The 25433-nt window shown below is 48.5% G+C and overlaps 2 protein-coding genes and 1 long non-coding RNA gene across 4 annotated transcripts; 2 read left to right on the top strand and 1 right to left on the bottom strand.

The window, feature by feature from the left end:
- Nucleotides 1–390: 390 nt before the first annotated feature.
- LOC120680145 lies at nucleotides 391–1614 on the bottom strand. The gene is made up of 2 exons (XR_005677488.1): nucleotides 1414–1614; nucleotides 391–737 (listed from the first exon to the last, which is right to left on the bottom strand). It is a non-coding gene; the product is annotated as an uncharacterized LOC120680145 (long non-coding RNA).
- A 758-nt stretch (nucleotides 1615–2372) lies between these two features.
- Nucleotides 2373–6861, top strand: LOC120679050 (uncharacterized methyltransferase At1g78140, chloroplastic-like). 2 transcript variants are annotated; one of them, XM_039960536.1, is made up of 9 exons: nucleotides 2376–2648; nucleotides 2749–2843; nucleotides 2936–3067; nucleotides 3600–3681; nucleotides 4728–4918; nucleotides 5100–5211; nucleotides 5970–6077; nucleotides 6286–6487; nucleotides 6579–6861. In XM_039960536.1, the coding sequence occupies exons 1-8, from the start codon at nucleotides 2466–2468 to the stop codon at nucleotides 6424–6426; spliced, it is 1044 nt and encodes a 347-aa protein (XP_039816470.1). In that variant the 5' UTR covers nucleotides 2376–2465; the 3' UTR covers nucleotides 6427–6487; nucleotides 6579–6861. The 2 variants fall into 2 exon arrangements, with proteins under 2 accessions (XP_039816471.1, XP_039816470.1); XM_039960537.1 differs by lacking the exon at nucleotides 5970–6077 and having other exon boundaries at nucleotides 2373–2648.
- A 15868-nt stretch (nucleotides 6862–22729) lies between these two features.
- LOC120677483 lies at nucleotides 22730–23303 on the top strand. The gene is made up of 2 exons (XM_039958636.1): nucleotides 22730–23027; nucleotides 23135–23303. The coding sequence occupies exons 1-2, from the start codon at nucleotides 22754–22756 to the stop codon at nucleotides 23179–23181; spliced, it is 321 nt and encodes a 106-aa protein (XP_039814570.1). The 5' UTR covers nucleotides 22730–22753; the 3' UTR covers nucleotides 23182–23303.
- The last annotated feature ends 2130 nt before the right edge of the window (nucleotides 23304–25433 follow it).

Genomic DNA, 25433 nt, shown 5'->3' with positions numbered 1-25433 from the left:
ACATTTCTTTTTTTTTTTGAATGGTCTTCTTACATTTCTCTGGCTGAAGAATCTTTCCTGGGCAGGCATTTAATTAAGAAGAAGCAGGAGTTTTACAACGAAGGCACACGACCTTGAACCTAAGCAAAAACAACAAATGTTCGTTCAGTCTAATAGCACACAATGCAGCTGCAGCAGATTCTGATCGCCCTTACAAATAATTAGCTTCTCGTCTTCTCGAGCATAGACAAGGCAGCACGACAAATGTGCGTGGTGGGCTGTGGGCATACAGTCTCTGATAAGCTGGAGTTGTTATCAAAAAGAGAAAAACAAGCTGAAGTTTCAGCATCAGTTCACCCTGGATGATGCAGACACAGTTCAGAGAGTACTAGAGTAGCACAGAGCCAGAGATAGCAAAAATCAAAATACGGCATATCGGTTGGGTTCGATCTAACACAAGCAATGCATATGTGTGCAAAACTGCAACTAGTCCGACCATCAAGCAAGACAGCTACGTGAGAGAAGCAGATTGATTATTGCTCTGAATTTTCTGAATGATGATGAAACTGAAGAACATTGGCTGTTGTTAAGGCCCTAGTGGTACAAGAGATGGATGGTCAGCCATCTGTCTCGCTGAAGAGCCAGGTTGGCAGGGGATGTCGAACTTGACTTGGACAGAGTCGGGTAGCTTCGGCATACTTTTTGTTGCAAATTAAGCCTCCTCAAGCAATGCATCTCTGGAGGAACCTGGGTACATGCTTTAAACAACAACAAAAAAAAATTATCGATCAGTCACAGTTATCTGTTGACTAGACATTACTAGGAACATGAAAGGGATGTAGATGTACCTAGAGGAATAGAACTCAATTATAATACGAATTAGGGCCATCAGGATTCCTTTTGAAATGCATTTACACACCCGCATATAGAAATTTAAACTTGCCAATAGCAACTAGCAAGTAATTACAGATGAAGTTCACGGAAAGATGTAAGCTAATTGTAACATCTATAAAGAAACAAAGTTTAATCAGGCAACATAAGAAGACCTCTTTTGCTGCAAAAGAAAGAATCCTTTGGCGAGGACGACATTCCTCATCAACTTAGTTACACTATTTGTCAACTCCAGTGCTACATCATGGTGGGATGAAAACTGTTGTGTGCTATCTTGGCTGAAGTGGATTGATAAATCAATATAACTCTTACCATTGGGACCATTTCATTAGGCCAAGTAAATAAGTGGCTGACTACTAATCCAGTCCTTGGCTCCTTGCAAATTCATTGCTGATAACCCAACGCAAATCCTTAACTAAATCCCAAAGCCCCAGTCTTTGCAAGAAGTGGTGAAAAGTGAAGACTTTACTGAAATTACTGTACTAAGTGTACGGCCCAATACCAACTGAAGAAAAAACCTGTATGTAACATGGTAACCTGTACCCTGAATGTGTCGCCGTTCTTCTGCTGTGGGACAATCAAGAATCCTACAAGCCGCGGTAGGAGACAGCTGCAGTGACCACGCGGTATCAGAGCAGGACGACAGCCGCAGCGCGATGACGAGGTCGAGGACTGGCAAGGCCATATGGACGCAATCACCGGGAGCTGGATGTAGCTGACAAAAGCATAGCGGGGAGGGCGGCTGCGGCCTTCAGGCGGCGCGGGATGCAGTGACAGCCGCGGCAGCGTGCTGGAGGCGGGAGGCTGGGACGGCGGCGGCCGTGGCCGAGGGGAGGAGAGGAGGCGCCGGGCGGGCAGGCGGCCGAATGCAGAGGGGCAAAAATGCTCCATGACAAAAGATCTTATGGCCCATTAAAGGAGCGTTGGAGCAAAGCCAATCGCACGCGAGGCGGCCCATTAGAAGCGGCTCATCAGAACTTACTAGTAGGTGCAAAAGATTAGCCCAGGGGCCCATGCCGCGTGCCGTGCCCGTGATACATGTGTATCCCACTGCGTGATGGTGATGGGATATTGGGATGGGCCCCACCCCAGAATCGCAACCACAAACAGTGGCCTTGTTTGTTTGGTTCCGCAAGATTCCCAGCGCACACGCTTCTCGGAAAAAGAATCTCGCATGCATGAAGTACTAAATAAAGTCTATTTGCAAAATTTTTTTAGGGATGAGTGTAATTTTTCGCGACGAATCTAATGACGGTAATTAATCGATGATTTGCTACAGCGATGCTACAGTAACCATCCTCTAATCACGCGGTCAAGGTCTCGTTAGATTCTTTATGGTCACTAGCACAGGGGTTCTGAAGTTGGTTTTATAAACTGATTTTATTTGACACCGTAACTAGTGGTTAAAATTGTTACTATTCCTAACACGCTACAATTCTAGCCCCAACCAAACAAAGCCAGTGTATCCTGTCGTGGAGGCCGGGGCCCCGTACGCTGCCCACCTCTGCTGTTTTTATTCGACTTGGCCGCCTCCGTCCTCCCTGGACGCCCACGCGGCCACGCCTCCGGGGCTCCACCACCTCTCCGAACCTCCCATGGCGGCGCTGGGCGCCGCGACCACCCCCGCAGCGGCTCCCGCGGCACCGCGCGGCAACAACCGGCACCCGCGGCACCGCGTCGCGGCCCGCCGTGGCCGGGCCGCCCCGGCGAGGAGGCTCGAGCTGCGCGCGGGCGTCTCACCCGCCGTCACAGCCGACGCGCCCGACGAGGCGGCCGCGGTGAGTGGCCCCCGCCTCGCTGACGCATTCCGTACGAGCAGGCGAGGGGCCCACTCGGACCGCACGCTCAGCGGCAACTGAATACGGTTTATATTTTCAGGAACCTCTGGTGGAACCGGCGCCGGAGACGAAGCTGAGCAAGCTGGCGTGCCCAATCTGCTACTACCCCCTCGTGAGCGCGAGCGATCAGTCAGGGTAAGCGAGGTTTCCGCGTTTCGTCCCGCCTCGCCTTGCCTGCCAATTGTTTATCGCGCAGCTTCCAGGTTTGACGGTTTGTTCCTTTCTAGTGATGCTTCGAGTCTCGAGTGTTCGACCTGCAAAAAGGTGTACCCCGATAAGCAGGATTACTGGGACCTTACTGTGGCAGTTGGCTCGTCCGAGTACTCGGAGTCCATGCCGGCAGCAACTGAATTATTCAGGTAAAGAGGTTTGTTTCTTCTGGAATCCGTTAGCATGGTGAGTTTGGGTGAAACGAGGGGCTGAGCTAATTATATGAGGAAATTAATCTGCTGCAACTTGAAACTACTCATATTACGGGCATAATTCACTCAACTTTTGCTTCAGATGGGTAGCATGATTCACTTAATCTTCTGCTTCAGGTCTAAAGACAGTCGCAATTCTTTTAACAATTACTCTCTAGTCTCTGCTAACTAAAGCCGAAAGCATGCCTAAGGTTCTAAATCTGTAGTGCAAGAAATCGTCACGTCTTTATGAAGCCTTGAAAATGTTGCAGCAAACATGTTTTCTTGTGCATAGAGAGTTAGAGACAGGGAATGATCAAATAAATGGTCGTTTTCAAAAAAAAAATGCTCCAATATAAGGTGTTACTAGTATCGATGTCTGCCGAACTCTTTTTACTTAGGAGCTAGGGTACCAAGCATATGACTCTGCATTTGTCAAATAGTTCTACCAAGATTATTTCTTAGTCCTTACAGATGAATATTCAAACAGGACTCCGTTGGTATCATTTCTTTACGAGAGAGGATGGCGCCAAAATTTCATATGGGGTGGTTTCCCAGGCCTAGAGAGAGAGGTCATGCTACTTAATTATATTTTATGCATAAGGAAATTCGACTGCATTTGTGAAACAGTCTCATATGTCATGAATAGCAACTCAACTCTATTGCAATGCCCCAAAGGGGATGTGAAAAGCATGTACAATATGCAGGAAGCTACCTACAATAGTTTCAACTACAACAAGGGGAATACATATAACATCACATTCATCACAATGTGATTTGATTAGTAGCTCATTTTTCTTTCCCCATGCGAAAAACATGGTGCTCAACCGCTTTGTCAATCAGTACTTACTCTGCCCTACAAAAAAAAATCATTACTTACTGTGGTGGAGGGATGCAACCAATTCTTCAAAACCATATGATCACAGTATTTTACATAGACCTGAGAACTTTCTCGGAATGGCCATGCTAGAGAAATGGCACTTTTGCGTCCAAGTTGGGCCGGGCCTGTTGAAGTATAAGTGAATTGCCCACCTCTTCCTATCAGCTTAAGCTTTCGGGTTGAATTGGTTGGTGCATACAGGTCAATATGGTATCAAAGCTCGAACAGCAATAGCTCGCCGCAGCCGTAGCAGACTCGCTGAGCTTGTCGTAGATGAACTGGGTCAACAGCTCAACGCCTCGGCCCACGGAGCTGCAGCACTTGCGCTCCAGTCCGCTTGGGCCTTGCGGATAAAGCTGGTCTGGTGAATGGGATAAGAGACTGTGCCTTTTTCTTTCTAAAAAAAATATAAATCTCGTGGGCTCCATCTAACCCAAACCCAGTCAAGACAAACAATGGATTGGGTTTTAAATCTCATTTCCCTATTCATAGCCGACCTCTTCGTAACCCATGTTATATCCATTTCCCTTTCCCACTCACCATCCAAACGCCACCTTAGTAGTAAGTAACCAAGCCTTTAATGTTACTCTTAGCTTGGTCGTAAACCCACACAATCCAAGCGTGAGCCAGGTTCAGTTTCTTTAGCAGCTTAACTATACATATAAGCATTTATGTATCATTTATACGAGCATATAAAATAATTCTTAGACTTTCTGAAGAGCTTTGCTATAGCTGCAGTTTGAAATGGCGAAAACTTATTTGAAGCCGACAATTGGAGGGACTGTTGTTGATGCAAGTTGTGGAAGTGGCCTGTTTTCAAGATTATTTGTTAAGAGCGGACTATATTCTCTTGTTGTGGCACTAGATTTCTCAGAGAATATGTTGAAGCAATGCAGTGAATACATCAAGCAGGAAAACATTTCAGATGAGTATGGCTTTGATCATTGGATTTTTTTTCTTCTGTACCTACTTGTCATGTTTTATTTATTAAGTTGCAGCACTCAGTTACTCTGTCATGTCAGTATTCATGCTTTCTAGTTTTGTGTCCTTGGTTATTGGTTTATTCTAACATCAAATGTAAACTTTAGTGTTACTCTGCTTTTGTTTCAGGAGATTAGCATTGGTGAGAGCGGACATATCCAGGCTCCCTTTTGTGAGTGGCTCAATTGATGCTGTGCATGCAGGTGCTGCAATTCATTGTTGGCCATCCCCAGCTTGTGCTGTAAGATCCCTATTTGAATTGCAAATTTATGTCACAAGCAAAAAGCTCTCATTTCTTTATATGTTTCTTAATTGCAATTCTGAAGACCTTAACAATAATCCCTTCTTCTCCTCACAAAGTAATGACAACATGCTAGTTTCCCTACATCCATAAAAAATCCCATAAAAAATACATCCATAAAAAATAGTTCACTTCATATATTTTTTGCATTAACCTATCTATGTGGTTGCTTCACATTCTTCTGTGCACCCAAATACATGCCAGTACGCTAGTAGTTTTCTACTTCCATAATGCTCCTTCAAAATGCACATGCATTGCAAACATCACTCTTGCGTTTTGAAGGCTTGAACCCGCATGCATTTTATATTTGTGTCCATGTTACACAAGCATTTGAGTGCACGAACACAACCTATGTAACACAACCACAATACAATAAAACTAATTCAGGGTTCTACCTCCGTTCTTATATGTTTGATGTTTGTCGAACACTTGAACTAACCGACATCAAACATTCATCAATGGAGGGAATACTTATTACAAGTTCATGAAGCTTGATAAAATAGAGATCAAGGAATTGCTTTCCTGAACAACTTTAGGGGACTGCTATTTTTTCTCTCTGGAACAGAGCAGTCTTCTATTACACTTCTGCATTGAAGTTCAGTGATCCATCCATCACAATGTTCTTTATCCAACTTCGGTTCCCCCCTACCTTGTAACGGTTGGTGAAAGTTCTTATTATGTTTGTGATCTTTTCATAGGTTGCTGAAATCAGTAGAGTCCTTCGCCCAGGGGGAGTTTTTGTTGCTTCTACATTTGTAGCAGATGTTATTCCGCCAGCTATCCCGATACTGAGGATCGGACGCCCAGTAATGGCCCTACTCCTAATCATGCACATAATGATTTCATGTGACCATAATAGATCAACTAATGTTAAACCTCAAGTATTCTTTAGTGCTATGACACCTCCAAGTCAGAGCATGGGAGATTAAACTTCGGATAGTCTGGTTTTGCTATCTGTAGATTCACTTTCCCCTGCTCTGTTGCCTTACTCTTTCACTTGGAATTATCTTGCAGTACATTAGCCAAATCACTGGCAATAATACCTTCTTATCTGAAGTGGAGTTTGAAGATCTTTGCAAAGCGTGTGGCCTGGTTGATTTCAAATTTGTCAGAAACGGATTCTATATAATGTTCTCCGCTACTAAAACAAGCTAAATATAGTGCTGCGATCATCCAGAAGTTTGTGACGGGATTCCTCAGTCTGATACTTCAAATGGTGAATAAACTGTTTCTATAATTGTATTTGGTGGACTATACATAATTATCTTTGATGTTATCATGATAAAAATTGAAATTTGTTGCTACAGGTTTCTTTCTGTGCATGGCGCCCTTTGCCCTTATGGCTGCTAGTTTTGCTCAAGGGACGTGTCATATGATTTGTGAATACACATGTTTGACTTGACTGACCTCATTATGGCATGGATTATATATCAATTGTTTGTATATAGCCTCAGAGACGTTACACATATGTAATTTACCAACTTCTCTTTACTGTTGATATATTTGGTAACCTTGATTATTGAAGACTTATTACTAACTAACGTGCTATGAATTATTCTGCAATTTAAGGATCAGGTGAAAGAGAAATAAGTTGAATCTGTTAATTGGTGTAAATTATTTGTACAATGTTTATATTTTTTGGTCCAAATTTAGTTTAGCAAAATACGGATATGCCTGATCTTCATTTACGACCTGGTTTAGCTTAAGGTACACTTCGGCAGGAAGCTTCTATTATGTTTATTAACAGTTTTTTTTTCAGAATTTTTATGTTTTATTTATGAAAATGATATCAGCCAAGAGGCTGCCAACCAGGCTTGAACTTAGGATGGCGGTCATGTATGATGTATGAACCTCCCGAAAGAACTCGATGTCTCCCCCTTAACACAAAGCAAGGGACGTTTCTCTTTCTGGTCGAGTTTTTTCTTCTTGTTTTTAACCAATCAAATATGTGTGTATCAGCGAAGTCATGGAGCATACAATTCACTTTCCGTCATAGTTTATACCATGGAAACGTATAGCCATGATCATGAGCAAGTATAACAAGCTAAGCAAAACCGTGTTGATACACCGACACCAAATTTTGTTTGTCTACATTAAGAAAATCTTTATAGGCTTAGTAAGATGAGAGTGTTACTCCATCTAATAAAAGTACGATAACAGGATATATATTTATTTTAAAATTGCCTTGGATATTGACGGCAATGAAAGTTTGTCTATCAATTTTATAAATATTATATCTGATTATATCCGATATAAAAATAATTATTTATGATAAATCTATTACATTGATCTCATCTGTCAATTTACCTATTTCTTAATATACATATTTTGTGGGATTATATTTGTTAGTATATTGGTGGAAAGTTAAAAAGTATGACATCTAGAAATCTTAAAATGACTTCTATATTTCTTGCCGAAAGGAGTATTATAGCTTAATGACAATCTGTATTTCCAAAGTACTACATACTAGATGATACATTTGGTCATGTTTTATTTTTATTTAAAGTAAATGCATTCCTTTTATTTTTTACTATACATATTTTACCTAGTACTCGCTCTTTTCAAAGTCGAAGAGGCGAAACTTTAAATTAGAGACAAATTTGGTTTTCTCCATGGAGTCAACAATGAAGACCAAAATATCTAACTAAAAAAAGACCAAAATATCCTGTCACTACTACTGGGATGGCAGCTGAAGCTTGGAAATGGGGGTATCAAATCATGAAAATAAATTTATTGTGCAGATATAGTATTTTTTAAAACATGTGAATATTCAATTTGACGGATTGATTGGTGCCAAACGATGTTTACTATTTTCCTGAAAAATAATGTTTAATATTTGCCCAAAAGATGCATGCGCGTGATTCAGGTCCTGTTTGGGAGGGCTTCAGCTCCGGCTCCAAAACCGGCTCCTACTGGAGCCCTCCCAAATGGTATTTTTGGCAACAGCTCCAAGCTTGGAGAACCTTGGAGCCCTTGAAATCACGCTCACTGGAGCGGATCCAGCGAGGCAGAGCTAGGAAATGGTGGCTCCGTCTGGCTCCGCGAAGCTGCTCCTCACCCTTTCCCAGCCCTGCCCTCGAGTGGGCCCCGTTGAGGCGGTCGGCGGCGCTGGGGAACAGATGGCCGGAGGAGGCCGCGGGCAGCCGCAGGGAGGAGGTTGAGGCGGCCGAGACCACGGTGGCGGGCTCCGGCAGGAGGCCGAGCGACGGTAACAGAGTGGAAAGAGGTGGTGTCGGCGGCCGAGAGCTTGGAGATGGCGTCCATGGGGAGGAGGTGGCCGGTGCCAGTCATGGGGAGGAGGTGGTTGCAGGGGACAGGGAGGAGTTGGCCGGCAGGGGCCGCAGGGAGGAGATGGCTGGCCGGCGGCCGTGGGGAGGGGCCGCAGGGAGGAGGTGGCTGGCCGGGGCCGCGGGCAAGGGCCGCGTGGAGGATGGGGCGAGGTGGCGACGGCGCTGGGGATTGGGGAGGAGGAGAAAGAAGCGACAGGAGAGGGAGATAAGGAGGAAAGAGAAAGAGGAAAAGAAAAATAAAAGAAATGGAAAAAAGGAAAATAGAAAATAGAAAAGCAAGGGTATTATGGATATTTTATCTTTCCTATGTATTTTAATTAACCTGGAGAAGCTGTTTTGCCAAATATTTTTCAAAATAGCTCCAACTCTACCAGAGAAGCCACTCTACCAGGAAGCCAAAGATGGAGCCGTTTTTGGAGGAGCCGGAGCCTTGCCAAATAGACCCTTACAATAAAAAGTTCTTGTTTTGGGAAGGGGTAGTGGTACTGTAAATATATGTGGTGATGTTACAAAGCATTTCAGAAGGTGCTTCAAGAGTAACGTGAACAATACAGTTAGAATGAAGCACTATTTGATCTTCGTCATGCTCTCCTATCTGCTCCTACGCAGCGATGGGGCACGAAAAAGTTCACTCCTCTATGAAGAAAACGACTTGGTGCTTGAGATGGCACTACTACAAAAAGTATATTTACTGGTGGTTCTAGAGGATTTTAATGGAGGTTTTGAAACCGCCATTACTCAAGTGATGGTAGAAATAGCGATTATCACTGTCGGTTCTAAAACCGCCGGAGATAACTCATTATCAGTGGCGGATATTGTAAAGAACCTCCATTATAAATGGTATTTATACCTAAGGTTTGGAATATGGACCTCCATTACAAATGATATCTATAACTACTAAGGTTTGTAACATGAACCTCCATTAAAAATAGTATTATGCCTGCCAAGAGTCTTGTCAACAACCGCCAGGAGAAATTTTCCCTAACAGTTTTGCACCGTCAAGGAAAGCTAATTTAAACATTCAAATTATACATCAAAGTCTTGATGCAACAGGTAATCATCAATAAAGTTTCGATGCAACGGATAGTCAAAATTAAAGTCCAGATGCATCAGCTTAAATCACCTTTATTAAAGTCTTCATAATATATACTCATCACTAAAGCTGTTCATAGATATATTCATCACTAAAGCTGTTCATACATCAGATAGTTCCTTCACCCATGCTACATTCTAGATGCTGTACAAAATAAAGTCAGCAACTAACACATAGGCTACATTATAGATAGAAAAAACTACAGAGAGGCCACAAAACACAGGTACTTCGAATTTGCTGGCTGCTGCCTTAATGCATAGTACCAGGGCCAAAAGATTTCCGCTCCACAAGATACTTCTAGCCACCGCTACTCAATGGTCAGTGCAGTTGTTGTCCAAGTTGCCTGAAGCATGAGGTAATCCATCAGTTTAAGAACCCGGATTAGTTTTTAAAGAATAAATTGTTGAACCAAAGTAAATATGTAACAAACTGCGGTCTTTGTAGGCTGTATTATTGTGACATATAGTGTAGCATCAAGCAAATGCCCTAGCCAATTTTGAGTGATAGTCAGATGACTAGAAAATTAAGAGGGATAACTAACCAACCATGTTTATCAAACCAGGATCGGAATACAGTAATTAGAGAAAACATCTGATCATTTATTTCAGTCAGTTCAAAAGCAAACCATAAAATTTACATAGGCCACTTCCTGTGTACATGCTTCAGACAGATAAGAACAAATTTTATACCTTCAAATCATAATAGTCAATTTTTATAACCTAGATTAATTTGGGAAACGAAATGAGCATATGACGAGAGTTGCATATATGGACATGGCAAATAAGCTAGTTCAAGTACATAACGTTGATCAATATGAAGGTTTCACAGATCTAGCACTAGTCTTTTATTAATGTGGCACAACCAGAAAATTTCATTAACAACGCATCAAATTGATGTATGGCTCAACAGAAACCACTACTATCATTCATGCCTACAATAATCATCCACTAGAACAATGAGGAAGAAAGAGAAGAGAGAGGGGTACCTACCTCGTCACGGGGTCTTCCACAAATCTCAGGCTCTGGTGTGTAGGAGGTGTCCCCTAGACTCCCCTTCTTCCACAAATCTCAGGCTCAGGTCAAGAGTTGCAGGCAGTTAAGACAGTAAGCTAATGGAAAAAAAATCAACATTTGGATAGACTAGGTAATCAATCATCAGCGATCCAATTAAAGTTCTAAATGCATTATTTCTGAATTCTGATTACAAAAGAAACCAATGCGATGTACCAAGTGACTTCATAGAAAAAATGCAGAATCAACTTCAGCATGAATCACTAAAAATTCAGTTCCACCAGCTATGCCTATTTCCAAAAACATGCACACCCTGTACAATTGGACAGAAGGATCAAGCAAGTAGTCTTCGTGAACTAAAAAGGATGTACACAGTGCCGTAGGCTCCCGCACTGTGCGGAGTCTGGAGGAGGTTATTAGCGGAAGGTTTTTCCCACACACCGTGCAATATGTAGAGGTCACCGCTCGAACCTGTGACCTCTCGGTTCACAGGCGGCAAGCACTACCACTTGCACCAGGCCACCCTTAAGTAGTCTTCATGAACTAGAATTAGAAATTTGCAGATGTATCAATTCAGGGTGTGTTTAGTTGGTGATTTTTTTTGAATTTGAGTACTGTAGCACTTTCGTTGTTACTTGGAAATTAATATTCAACTAGATCTGTACTTGATTCTGTATGTCAATTGACATAGAGAAAGGTCATTATTGAATCATCCAAGCAGAGTGGTATTTCGAAAGAAGGAACTCAACTGGTTTTCTGGGTGTGCCGGTGCATCGAAATGCAAGATCTCTACGGAGGGGAGAAGCTAAAGTAATATATAGCTATAGACTCGTAGTAACCCTTTTCTTCGTTCCAACTTAGCTATATCTTAAGTAAAGTGAAGTTTACTTTTTCGATTTTGAATTCATCACTCATGGACTATTTAGGCTTAAAAGATTCGTCTCGTCATTTATAGTTGAACTGTGTAATTAATTATTTTTTCAACTACATTTAATGTTCCATGCATGTGTCTAAAGATTCGATGTAACAAGGTACCGTAGGAAAAATTTTGGGAACTAAACAGGGCCTCGGTACATTAGGGCATCTCCAAGAGTTTGCTATCTCAACTTGGCATCCATCTATTTTTGGGAAAACAAGAAAAAAAGAACTCCAACAGTTTGGCAAACAAACTTGGCAAAAAAATAGCAAATTGGCATATCTCCCCTCCGCACGCGCAAATATATGCGCGGCTGCTCCGGTTGCCATCGCCTTTTTTTGCCGTGGCCGCCTCTTCTCCCCCGCGCGCGAAGCGTTGGTGCGTCTTCTCCCCGCGCGCCTCTCCTTCTCCCGGATTGAAACCTCCGTTCTGCCGCAATCCATCGACGCCGGGAGGTGCTCGCCAGGCAGGTACGATCTCCCCTCTATCTTTCCGCCGATGGATGTCTCCGTTGCTAGGGCCTGAGCTGGCCGCCGCTCATCGGCGGCGCCTGCCGGCTGCAGCGGCCGGCCTGGGCAAAAAAACGCCATCTGCCGAGGCCGCCGCCGGTGCCTTTTGTGTGTCCGGGATTTGGATTTGCTCCGGTGGCGGTCCCTTGATTAATCCCTTTTGTTTGCTGAATCCGCGAGCAAATCCCTTTTGTAGTACTGAATCAGTCACGCACTGTAATCAAGTAATCATCTCCATATTTGGATTTGCTCGCGCACCAGCCGCAGCTAATTAAAGAGCATATCCCACCCTTGACTCATAGATGGAATCGTCCCGGAATTGTCTTGCCTGCTCTGCTTTGCTTTGGTTTCTCCAATAGGAATCCTTGCGACAACGCTGCATTCCATTCCATCTTTGTTTGCTGAATTCAGACACGGCAGGATTCCTCCCTTCTGAACCAGTTTATTTAGTAACGGAGAGAATAATTTCTCTATTCTTCCAACCCTAAAAGGGTGGGTATATATAATGTCTATGCATGGGTCTCTAGATGGGCCTCTATACACACGGGCTCAATATACTCCAACACCCCCCGCAGTCTGAACTACCGGCACAGCGGTGTTCAAGACTGGACAACAAGAAAGTACAAAGGGCTAATACCCCCAGTCACAAATAGCCACCGGCTACGTTGAGGCTAGAGCGAAACTCCGAAAAGGTCGAAGAGGGCAGTCCCTTGGTGAAGATGTCAGCAAACTGGGAGGTAGTCGGGACATGGAGTACCCGAACATCGCCAATAGCAACTCTGTCGCGCACGAAGTGCAGGTCAATCTCCACATGCTTCGTCCGCTGATGCTGGACGGGGTTGGTGGAGAGGTACACGGCGCTGACGTTGTCGCAGTAGACGAGCGTGCTCTTGGCAAGCGGGCTGTGGAGCTCCGTCAAGAGCTGTCGTAGCCAGGATGCCTCCGCCACGCCGTTAGCGACAGCCCGGTACTCCGCCTCAGCACAAGAGCGGGAGACAACCGGCTGCCGCTTGGACGACCAGGAGACCAGGTTGCCGCCCAGGAAGACGGCGTAGCCGGAAGTGGAGCGACGAGTGTCCGGGCAACCAGCCCAGTCAGCGTCGGTGTAGACTACCAGCTCAGTAGAGGACGAGCGGTGAAGCACCAGGCCGAGATCCACGGTGCCACGGACGTAGCGGAGGAGACGCTTCAGGGCAGCAAGGTGTGACTCCCGGGGATCATGCATATGGAGACAGACCTGCTGGATAGCGTAGGTGAGGTCCGGCCTGGTGAAGGTGAGGTACTGCAACGCGCCGGCCAGACTCCGGTAGGCAGTAGGATCAGCCACCGGATCACCCAGATCAGCAGACAGCTTCGCCTGAGTGTCGACAGGAGTGGAGCAGGGCTTGCAATCAGTCATCCCAGCCCGCTCCAGAATATCGAGTGCGTACTGCCGCTGGTGAAGGAGAAGACCAGACGGGCGAGGCTCAACAGTGACGCCCAAGAAGTGGTGGAGCTGACCGAGATCCTTCATAGCGAACTCCTGCTGCAGAGAGGAGATGACACTATGAAGCAACCACTGACTGGAAGCTGTGAGCACAATGTCATCGACGTAGAGCAGCAGATATGCAGTCTCATTCCCACGGCGGTAGACGAAGAGAGACGTGTCAGACTTGGCCTCGGTGAACCCCAGTGTCAGCAAGAATGTGGCGAACCGAGAGTACCAAGCCCGAGGAGCCTGCTTCAGACCATAGAGAGACTTGTTGAGCCGGCAGACCATATCCGGACGACTGGAGTCCACAAACCCCGCTGGCTGAGAGCAGTAGACAGTCTCTGACAGAGTGCCATGAAGAAATGCATTCTTCACGTCCAGCTGGTGCACAGGCCAAGAGCGCGAAAGCGCAAGCGAGAGGACCGTGCGCACCGTAGCGGGCTTCAGGACTGGACTGAAGGTCTCATCATAGTCCACACCAGGTCGCTGAGTGAACCCCCGAAGAACCTAGCGAGCCTTGTATTGCTCCAGTGTGCCATCAGCCCGACGCTTATGCTTCCAGATCCACTTGCCAGTCACCACATTGCAACCAGACGGACGCGGCACGAGGTCCCACGTCTAGTTGGCAAGAAGAGCCGCGTACTCCTCTTCCATCGCGCGACGCCAGTGAGGATCCGCCAAGGCGTCGCGGACAGAGGAGGGTACTGGAGAGACTCGCGGCTCCTCCTTGGTGGCGGAGAGAGTCGCGGCCGGAGATGCCATCCGCCGAGTCACCATGGGATGGATATGCCGAGGATCCCGATGGATGACTGGCGGGTGGTACACCTCTGGCTCGGCTCGAGAGGGAGCCGGAGGAGGCGGCGGCGGCGACGGCTCCGGTGTCGGTGTCGCAGGAGCCTCTGGAGCAGGAGGCGGCGCCGGTGTCGACGCCGAACGACGCCGGTACACCTGCACCTGCTGAGCATACCGCACAGGTGCAGGGGAAGGCACCGGGGCCGCGCGTGGCACAGCGGGAGACACCGGGTCCGCGTGCGGCACGACCGGAGGTCCGGGGGCCGCGCGTGGCGCGACCGAGGGCACTGGGGCCGCGCGGCGCAGTAGGGATCACCGGAAACGGTGCTGGTGTGCCAGGAAAACCTGCAGGAAAAGGACAGACAGGTAACGGTGGCTGAACCACCGGGTCAGTCGGAAACAGAGACTCCAGCTCGGGGTCAGGAGAAGGTGTGGAGGAAGTGGAGTAGGGGAAATCCGACTCGTCAAAGATGATGTGTCGGGAAATTAGAACGCGGCGAGAGGTGAGGTCAAAGCACCGGTACCCCTTGTGGTCAGGGGAGTATCCGAGGAACACACAACGAGTCTAGCGGGGTGCCAGCTTGTGAGAAGCGGTGGCGGATGTGTTAGGGTAACACGCGCACCTGAAGACCCGAAGGTGGTCGTAGCGAGGAGGGGTACTGAAGAGAGCATGGTGGGGAGTAGGAGCAGGAGAGGCAGTGGACGGAAGGTGGTTGAGCATGTAGGTGGCGGTGTGGAGGCTCTCAGCCCAGAAGCGTGGGGGGAGAGAAGCCTGGATCAGAAGGGTGCGCACGACATTGTTCGTCGTGCGAATCATCCGCTCAGCCTTGCTGTTCTGAGGAGAGGTATACGGATAAGACATACGCAGCTGAACACCCCGAGATAGGAAGAAGGACCGGGAGGTGGAGTTATCGAACTCCCGCCCGTTGTCACACTGGACGGCCTTAACGGTGAGGCCGAACTGAGTGGACACCCAGGTAAAGAAGTGGAGGAGGGTGGGGAAGGTCTCAGACTTCGCGCAAAGGGAAAGTCCAAGAGTAATGACAAAAATCATCAACAATGACCAGATAATATTTATAGCCAGACATGCTGAGTACAGGAGATGTCCACAGGTCACAGTGAATCAGATCAAAAGCATGCGCAGCATGTGAAGAAGAAGAAAAAAAACGGAAGTCTAACATGACGACCTAACTGGCACGCATGACAGAGGAGCTCAGCAGGAGCCCTAGTACATGGAACATCGGTACTACGACTGAGCTGAGCCAAAACATCGCGGCCGGGATGACCAAGCCGGCGGTGCCACGTGGTGGAAGAAGGCGTCACGGCAAAAGCAGTAGACGAAGAAGCCGAAGGCGAGGCAGCGGAAGCAGGAAGCCGAAGAGTGTAAAGGGGCCCCGGGCTACCACATCGGAGGAGCGGACGCCGGGAAGCCGAATCCTTCACAGTAAGACCAGAGGAGTCAAATTCGATAGAACAAGAGTTGTCAGCAGTAAAATGACGAATAGAAAGAAGGTTGTGAACCATTTGAGGAGCAACAAGAACATTAGGAAGACGCGGAGCAGAACCCACGGCGGTGACAGGAAGGCAAGACCCATCACCAACCATGATAGAAGAAAGACAAGAGGGGTGTGGGGGTCGGACAGAAGAGAGGATACCAGCATCTGGAGTGGTGTGGAACGAGGCACCCGAGTCGGCGATCCACTCGGTGCTGGCCGGCGGCGTCAGTCCTATGGTGCTGAAGGACTACGCCAGTGCGGCCTGGTCCCACCCCCCAGGCCAGGTCGGCTGCTGGCTGTGCTGAGCGGGCGGAGTCCAGGATGGCGCGAAGAGAGGAGCAGCGCCAGTGAACATGGCCGCCGGCTGGAGCTGAGGACGAGGCCCCCCTCCCGGACCCTGGAACGGCCACATCGAGATGCGCCCTGACCATGGGTTGCTGAAGGATGGCCAGGGCATACCTCCAGGGGCAGGGGCAGGAGTAGTGGGAGCCGGAATCGGAGTCGGCGCGCCCCGACGGCCCCCACCGGTACCGGTACTCCTAGAAGCAGGGCCACCAGTGCCACCAAGTCCCCCCCGCCGGCGACGTCCATGGCCCCCCCTCCTTCGGTCTGCCCGGTGGGAGCAGCACCGAGCAGGGAGGTGGCAGGAGCAGTGGAGGAGGTCGGTTGAGTAGCAACAAGCGCGGCGGGGGTGGGCGAGGACGATCCGGGCGCGAGACCCCTGGTGATCTCCTCGAGGGCGAGGTCGTCCCGGACCTGCAGGAAGGTGGGGAAGGGCCTCTGACGGGCGATCCAGCCCTTCAGGTGGTCGTAGGTGCTGCTCAGGCCCCGCAGGACACTGAGCACCAAGACCCGATCGGACACCGGATCCCCGAGGTCGTGAAGAGCATTTGCCATGCTCTTCATCCGCCGGCAGTACTCATCGACGGAGAGGTCCCCCTGCACGAAGGTGCAGAAGGTGGCGTCGAGCTGGAGGGCGCGGTACTCGGCGTTGCCGAGGAACTGCCCCTCGAGCGCCACCCAGGCCTGCCGCGCGGTGCCGCCGTGGGTCCGGACGAGGTCTTGAAGATCTAGGGAGATGGTCCCGAAGATCTAGGACAGGGCGACGCTGTCGAGGCGCAGCCATGCCACGTCCCGTGCCTCGATCGGCGAGTCGACGATGACGTGGTCGTCGAGGGCGTAGCGGCGAAGGGTGAGGAGGACCTGGTCCCGCCAGTGGCCGTAGGAGGAGGACGCGGGGTCGAGGAGGATGGAGATCAGGGCCCTGATGTTCTGGACGCCGGCGGCCTGGAGGTGAAGCTGGGCGACCATGGGGTCGGCCGGGTCGTACCGGGCTCCAGATCCAGCTGGCGGGGCCTGGTGGGAGGAAGAGGCACCGTGCTCGAGGTCGACGGGCAGCTGGCCGGAGACACGGAGGAAGTGCTCTGCCTCGGCGACCCGGAGAGCGAGGGAATCGGCCGTGGCGCGCTCGCGCTCGCAAGCGATGGCAGCCACACGGACCCGCTCCTGGGCCGCCGAAGCCTCCGACTTGGCGGCGAGGAGGGCCGCGGCAAGAGCGGCGTCGGCCTACTGCCCACGGAAGGCGGCGGCGGAGAGCGGCACATCCACGGGAGGCATCCCGAGCTCGGGCCACGTGGGATCAGCGGCGGCGGGCTGCTTCCCGGCGGCGCGGTGGGCGTCCTGCGCGGCGGCCGTAGGCCCTGCAGCCACCGTACAAGCGCTAGCAGAGGCTGCGTCGGGCAGGGGGCCCTGGTGGGCGGTGCTGGCGGCCTTGGCAGCCTGCTGGGCCGCGGCCTGCTGCTCGGCGGCGGCGCCCGCCGCGGCAGCTGCGCCCGCGACTCCCCCGGCGGCGGCCCCTGCTGCGGCGTCAGCAGCTGCGGGCGCGAGGGCCGCCAGGGCAACAGCGGCCGTGGCAGAGGTCCCGGCGGCGGTGGATCCGGGCCCCACGGCCGGAGCAGAGGATCCGGCGGCGGCGGATCCGGGCCCCACGGCCGGAGCAGATGCCCCCGCAGCGGCGAATCCTGGCCCCACGACCGGAGCAGGGGTCCCGGCGGCGGCGGATCGAGGCCAGGCGGTGGATCCGGGCCGCATGGCCGGAACAAAGGACCAGGCGGCGGGCCAAGCGGCTGCGGGCCACACGGCCGGTGTAGGGGAGGAGGAGGGGAGGGGAGGGAAGGAAGAGAGAGGAGGGGAGGGGAGAGGAGGAGGGGCCGGCGGCCAGACATGGCTGCCGGCGGCGGCGGCCAGCCATGGCTGCCGGCGGCGGCGGCGGGCTGGGTAGGAGAGGGAAGAGGGAAAGAGGAGACCTAACCCTAGGCTATTGATACCATAATGGAGAGAATAATTTCTGTATTCTTCCAATCCTAGATGGGTGGGTACATTTAATGTCTATACATGGGCCTCTAGATGAGCCTCTATACACACGGGCTCAATATACTCCAACATTTAGTTTGGCCATTCTTCCTTCTGAACCAGGATTATTTGGGTCTCGAGCATCTACTTTTGTTCAGCATTGGATGGTGGACAAGTGTAATGGTTCTAGGGATTTCTCATTGTGTCTGCTTCTACTTAACTCTGAATTTGAAACAGTTCCCTTTTGTTTCCCTTTCCTTCAGGGATAATGAGAGTCAGATTTTGTGTGTGAAAGAAAATTATAAAATTGAAAGTTTTATTTTAAGACCAAATTGCATGCAGGGCAATATGCTTAGAGTTCTTGATTAAGTGGTAGACCTACTTCAGATTTTGCTAGCAGCAAATTGCCCAAGAGGTGGCACATTAGTCCATCAAGCTAAAGTTTGAGAACATTGTTTTGCTGAATCAAACAATGTTCTGCTAGTAGTAGTACCTGGATATATTCGAAAGCCATCAAACTGAGGCTGCTGCTTAGTTTTAGTGAGCATTTTAAGTACGAATGTTGCTATAATCATTATGTTCATTTTTGGCAGTTCTTTGCTATAATCATCAAACTGAGGCTGCTGCTTAGTTTTAGTGAGCATTTTTGGCAGTTCATATAGCGAAAACTGTATGTCCGGTTTATATGCCAAAGAAAGAATATTTCAGTTACTGTTGTGTTAATGCTTGACAGAGCTACTTGGCACTAGCAGAATATTGGTTTACATCCATAGCATATCGGTTTATATCCGATCCTTTTTTTTTAGACTCATTCAAATGGAAGGAGATGGATTCTTGACAGACATTCTTCTCGATGGAGATCATGGTGGTGTTGCTGGCGGTATGGAGGATAGGTTCGGCAGGGACCAAGAGATGGCCGGCAGGGAGGAAGAGACCGGCGGCTGTGACCTGCGAAGCGGCCGCTGTGGCCAACGATAGAATCGCGCCAACAGATCGTGCGTGGGGGAAAAAAGCCTTGTGGGCCTCTTTTTTCTTAATTTGGCAAGTTAAAAATAACAAACTCTTGGAGAGGGGTTCTTTTTGTAGCTTGATAAATTTTTTTGGAGATTTGCCAACTTAAAAATACCAAACTCTTGGAGATGGTAGGAATTTGCAAATGGACAGAACAAAGCTCAAGATACTCAACAAACCCTATGTCAAATCTTTGAAGGTAACCTTGACGTCCATGCTTTTTCTGCGATTTTTTTTGAGAGGACGTGGAGAGTTGGAGACGAACGCCGGATATGTTTGCAGATGTGACCTCGTCTTTATTTGGTGAAATTGTAGGACGAGTACGGTATAGATTTTGACTGCGTGGACATGTACAAGCAGCCTCCGTTGGATCATCCATTGCTCAAGAAGCACACACTTCAGGTGACGGCCGGACAGCACCACTTGTCTTTCGTTGTTGTTTCAATTTATAAACATCACTTATCACTTACTACTAAAAAAGGGAGTAAGGGTGACTTTTTTTGGGTTCGTTCTCCCTCCCTTCGTTTCGTCCGTTCGTTGTTGTTTTCGCCCGTCCGCTTTTTCCCCTCCTGCCAATATCGCACCCCGCCCGGCCGATCCGCTCGCCGCTCGCCGCTCCGCCGCCCCCGCTCACCACACGTCGCACCCCCGCCCCCACGATCCCGTCCCTCCCCTGCTTCCCCGTGAGTCGCCGGACGTCGCGCTGCCCCTGCCCGCCCCCACCTGCCGTACGTCGCGCCGCCGCCCCCCGCGAGGCCACAATCCCCCGACGCGGCACCACCACCCGCCGCACGTCACCACGGCCGCCGCCATCCTCGCGCCCCATACCCACCCACACATCGCGCGTCCGCTCTCCACCGCCGTGATCCATGCATCCAGGCCGCCGAACTGCCGAGTCCAGAGCGCGGATGCGCGACGACACCATGCCCCACCGTGTCGACCTCACCGAGCCGTAGGGTCGGCGGCACAGTCGGCTGCCGTTGTTTTCGCCGGTGGAGGCGTCAGTGATGTACAGCTACCTCGTCACGGTCTCCTCCAATGCAACAGCGTCGATTTCAGGGCGCGCGGCAACGATTTCAGCTACCAATTTCAGGTTTAGAAATCTCAGCCTTCAGCTCAATCAATGCCAATAAGTGAGTTCCACACGTACTTTGCGAGCGCTGAACAGATGGCGGGCTCCATGTCGCGCGCAGCGACAGCTCCCGTGCTTCCAGGGACGGAGCCAGCGTGGGGGCAGGGGGCTCCAGTAGGATTGATCTCTTTTTTATAGACCCAACGGTCTATTAGGGCCTTAATCCGCGCCTTGATCGGGGGCGCCCAACCCTTAATGATTGGTGGGCCCCCGCTGCACAGCGCCAAAATAAAAAGGGGGTGAGGGGCCGGGGCACACGACACGAGGATCGTCGCGCCGCCAGCACCCTTACCCACATTCCCTAACCCTAGCCGATCTAGAGAGAGGCGCTGGAGCAGTGGGATGTTTCACCGCCGCCACCATCAACCCTGGTTCGTCGTCATTGGCGCCGTCGTCCACGACAACGCCGCCACGACCGTGAAGCCGCTGCATCGCTCGCCGCTGCCCTAGAGCAGATATTCATCAGCGAACCTGTGATGGCCGCCTCAAGCTCCTCTGGTGGTGATGGTCTCTCTCTCCCTCTCTCTCTGTACTATAATGTACTCTATGTTCTAGATCTAGGAACCCTTTTGCACTCGTGAAAAGGAAAGATGGAAGATACCCCTCTTGATCCGTGTCTAGTCGATCTTAGAACCCTCACTGATTCTAACAATGGTATCAGTCATCATGCTAATGCATAGATCCAGTAGGGGCAAAGACGGATTCGGACTTGAATCGAAAGAATCAAAGAAAGGTCCAATAGAATCGATGCAAATCGAACTCAAAAGCAAAACCCTAACCCTAGGGGAAAAGAGTGGCGGGGCTTACCAGGGCCTCACCACCGTCTCGAACGCAGAGCTCTACACAGAGCCGGTTCACCGGCGCAACAGAAAGAATGGACCGCCACTCGCCGGGATCCAGTCGCCGGTGCGCGCGCGGCTTCGGGCGCCACATTGAGGCCGCTCGACGGCGGCGCGCTCGCACGGGGGCGAGTGCGCACGCGGCGAATGGACCCGCAGCGGCGCCGCCACCCTTCCCGGCCAGCCGTGCCGTCGTCGCCTCCACTCAGTGGCTGCCGCCGCTCGTGGAGAGAGGAAAGGGGGAGGGAGAGAATGATCCTAGGGTTTGGGGCGCGGCGACGGCGACGCGGTTTTTGATCTGGCGAAAACCGCGGACGACCGTCCGATCGTGATCAACGGCCGCGAGAGCGCCTCGCCTTCTGGGCCGGCAAGCGGCCCATTCGGGCGGGGGAGGGGACGCCGCGGCGGGCCAAATCGGCGGCCCGGCCGTTGGCTGTCGGACCTCGGGCCCATGAGGTGGTGGCTGAGCGGGACGTGGGCCGTTTTTCGTCTCTGGGCCGCCCAATGTTATTGATATTTCATTGTTTTTTCTTTTTTCCAGAAGCAAATTTCAATAGTTTTTGAATGGTTTTTGATTATAGTGTGATCTCTATTCAATTTTGCACCAACGTGTTTATTGTTTAGAGATAAAAGTTTTTAGTTTTGCTTCTGGAAAAAGAAATTCTTACATGTTTCCGCTGCAAAGTTTAAAGTTTTTGCTCTCTAATTTAATTCGAACCAACGAGACAATTAAAATTCAGAGCATGTTTAAAGTAATTTTGAGGATTATGGTATTGTTAATTTTCTGACCAACGTTGCTAATTACAATACTATAATTTTATAGTTCTTGTGCATTTATTTCTATTTCTGCCCAACGGTGATATAGATTTAATTGCATAAACAGTTGTATGTTCTATTTTGACCAACGTTGGAATTTTACATGCAATTATTGTTATTATGTTCTCACTATTTTTTGAAATTTTCAGCGGGGATGAACTTGATTGGATTCATCAGTCACATCCCGACTAAAAGGAGACAACTATGGCAAATGGATCAACAAGGTTGATCTTACTTTCATCTGTGGAGAAGTGGATGAGATAATCACCACTCCAAAGCTCACTGAGCCACCGACTCCAGTGAGAGGAGATTCTGACACTGATGCTGAGTGGCAGAAAAAGCAAAGGGACTATGCTCCCTTACAGATGGCTTATGATCTCGAAAAGACAAAGTGAAATAATGCCAACAAGAAATGTATGGCAGTTATAAAGAACACAATTGATCCTAACATTTTGGGTTCAATTAGAGAGTGTGATTCAGCTGCTGAGTACCTTGCAAAGATAAAGAATTAGTTTACTGGTTCTTCAAAGACTTATGCTACACAGATCATAGAGCAGTTGGTCACAAAGAGGTACTATGGCAATGCCGGTACAATAAGAGATCATATCATGGGGATGTGCGCTTTGAACTCCAAGCTCAAACCAATGGACTTGGATCTTAAAGAAGAGTTTATGGTGCACTTGGTATTCGCTTCTTTGCCAAAAGAGTTTGCAATATTTGTTGTAAACTATAACTCACAGCCAGAGAAGTGGAACATGGAAAAGTCAATTGCCATGTGTGCACAAGAGGAAGATAGACTCAAGAAACAGAATGGTGGGTCTGTCAATTTTGTGCATAATAACAAGAAAAGGCCTTTCCATGCTGCTTCTTCCCCAAAGTCCAAAGACAAAGCACCTATGCCACAGAAGTATCAGCAACAGCGTCAGCAACAGCGCCCTCCAGCACAAGATGAGTGCTTCTACTGTTTTGACAAGGGGCATCGTAAAGCAGATTATCCCGCTTACTTAAAGATGATAATGGCAAAGAATGGTGAGAATGTAATTTCATTTGTTAATGAATCCCTGTATTTACAGTTTTCTAAATCTACTTGGTGGATTGATTCTGGTGCAACTGTGCATGTTGCAAATTCATTATAGGGATTCCGTTCGACAAGGACTACGCAAAGAAGCGAAAGACACATTAAAGTCGCGAACGGAGTACAGACAGATGTTGAAGCTATTGGCGATGTCTCCATCGAGCTAGTTAATGGTTTCATGCTTGTATTAAAAGATGTTTTATTTGTTCCTTCGCTTCAAAGAAACTTGATAAATGTATCACGCTTAGACACAGATGGTTTTGGTTGTCATTTTGCGAATGGCAAATGTGAACTATGGTTTGATAATAATTGTATTGGTGATGCTATCCTTTACAATGATCTTTATTTATTATCTTTGCGTGATAAAGTGTATTCTGTATGTAATGTGAATGTGCATGAATCCTTGTCAGAGAAAGAAACAAAGAAAAGAAAGAGAACTCAAGATTAGTGAAGAGTGAAATTCTTCCACAGTTAGAGTTCTCTGATCTTGAACAATGCGTTGAATGCATTAAAGGAAAATTTGTAAAGCAAATCAAAAAGGGTGCCACACGAAGTGCAGGAACATTAGAAATAATCCACACTGATATATGTGGACCGTTTCCTGTGAAAAGTGTGAATGGCTATGATTCGTTCATAACATTCACAGACGATTACTCCCGCTATGGTTACATTTATCCAATTAAAGAAAGATCTGAGGCATTGGATAAATTTAAAATATTCAAAGCTGAGGTTGAAAATCAGCTTGACAAAAGAATTAAAATAGTAAGATCAGACCGTGGAGGGGAGTACTACGGTCGACATACCCCTTATGGACAAGTTCCTGGACCTTTTGCGAGGTTTTTACAGGAAAATGGTATAGTTGCCCAATACTCTACACCGGGGGAGCCTCAGCAAAATAGAGTAGCTGAAAGGCGCAACCGTACACTAATGGATATGGTGCGCAATATGATGAGTTATTCCACATTGCCATTGAGTCTGTGGATGGAGGCGTTAAAAACCGCCATCCATATTCTCAACAGAGTGCCAAGCAAATCGGTGCCCAAAACGCCGTATGAGCTATGGACAGGAAGAGAACCCTCACTGACTCACCTACGGGTCTGGGGGAGCCCAGTTGAGGCTAAAGTGTTTAATCCAAATATTGGAAAACTGGATCCCAAAACTGTAAGCTGCCATTTTATAGGCTATCCTGAAAAATCGAAAGGTTTTTGTTTATACTACCCAGACAGACATACAAAGTTTGTAGAAACGAGACATGCTGTCTTTCTAGAAAGTGAAATGATCAGGGGGAGCATGGTACCTAGAGAAATTGACCTTGAGGAGAAGCGGGTGTATGTGCCTACTCCTATGATTCAAGAGCCATTTTTCTCACTACCTGTTGATGCTGCACCAAAAGTTTCTGAAATAGTGACGTCAGTACCTTCTTCGGTTGTTGCTGCGCCAACTATTCCAGTTATTACGGTGTCAACACCTGTCGCAACTCCACCCATACCAACAGTGAGCGAAGGTTTGGAACCTGTCATCCAGGAACCGCCTGAACCCGCGGTTGGACATGAGGAGGAGGTGCTACAGCCCCCTATGGAAAATGTGCCAGAAGTTGAGGCACAAAATGTGCCACAAGCAGTGGCCCTTAGAAGGTCACAAAGAGAAAGAAGGTCGGCTATTTCTAATGACTATGAAGTTTATAATACAGAAGAGGTTCATATGGAGAGTGATCCCACTTCATATGAAGAATCCATGAGAAGTATTCACTCATCTAAATGGCTGGAAGCTATGAAGGATGAGATGAAATCAATGAGTTCCAATGGTGTTTGGGACTTAGAGGAAATTCCTAAAGGAGCCAAAACAGTAGGCTGTAAATGGGTTTACAAGATAAAACATGACTCCAAAGGGAATGTAGAAAGGTTCAAAGCACGACTCGTGGCAAAAGGTTTTACGCAAAGAGAAGGGATAGACTATAACGAAACCTTTTCTCCGGTTTCGTGTAAAGATTCCTTCAGGATTATAATGGCATTGGTGGCACATTATGACTTAGAGTTACATCAGATGGATGTAAAGACGGCATTCCTCAACGGGGATTTCTATGAAAATGTTTACATGGCACAACCAAAAGGTTTTATCGTGAAAGGAAAAGAACATATGGGGTGTCGTTTAAAGAAATCCATTTATGGATTAAAGCAAGCCTCTAGGCAGTGGTATTTAAAGTTTGATGAAACCATAAGAAAATTTGGGTTTAAAGAAAATGAGGAGGACAATTGCATTTTTGCAAAGTTCAGAAGTGGAAAATTTATTTTCCTGATCCTATATGTGGATGACATTCTACTTGCTAGTAGTGATGTTGGTCTACTACTGGAGACAAAGAA

This window comes from Panicum virgatum, chromosome 6N, assembly GCF_016808335.1.
Source record: "Panicum virgatum strain AP13 chromosome 6N, P.virgatum_v5, whole genome shotgun sequence".
NCBI lineage: Eukaryota > Viridiplantae > Streptophyta > Magnoliopsida > Poales > Poaceae > Panicum > Panicum virgatum.
Note: the sequence above shows the minus strand (reverse complement) of the source record. Positions and strands in the feature narration are given on the sequence as shown.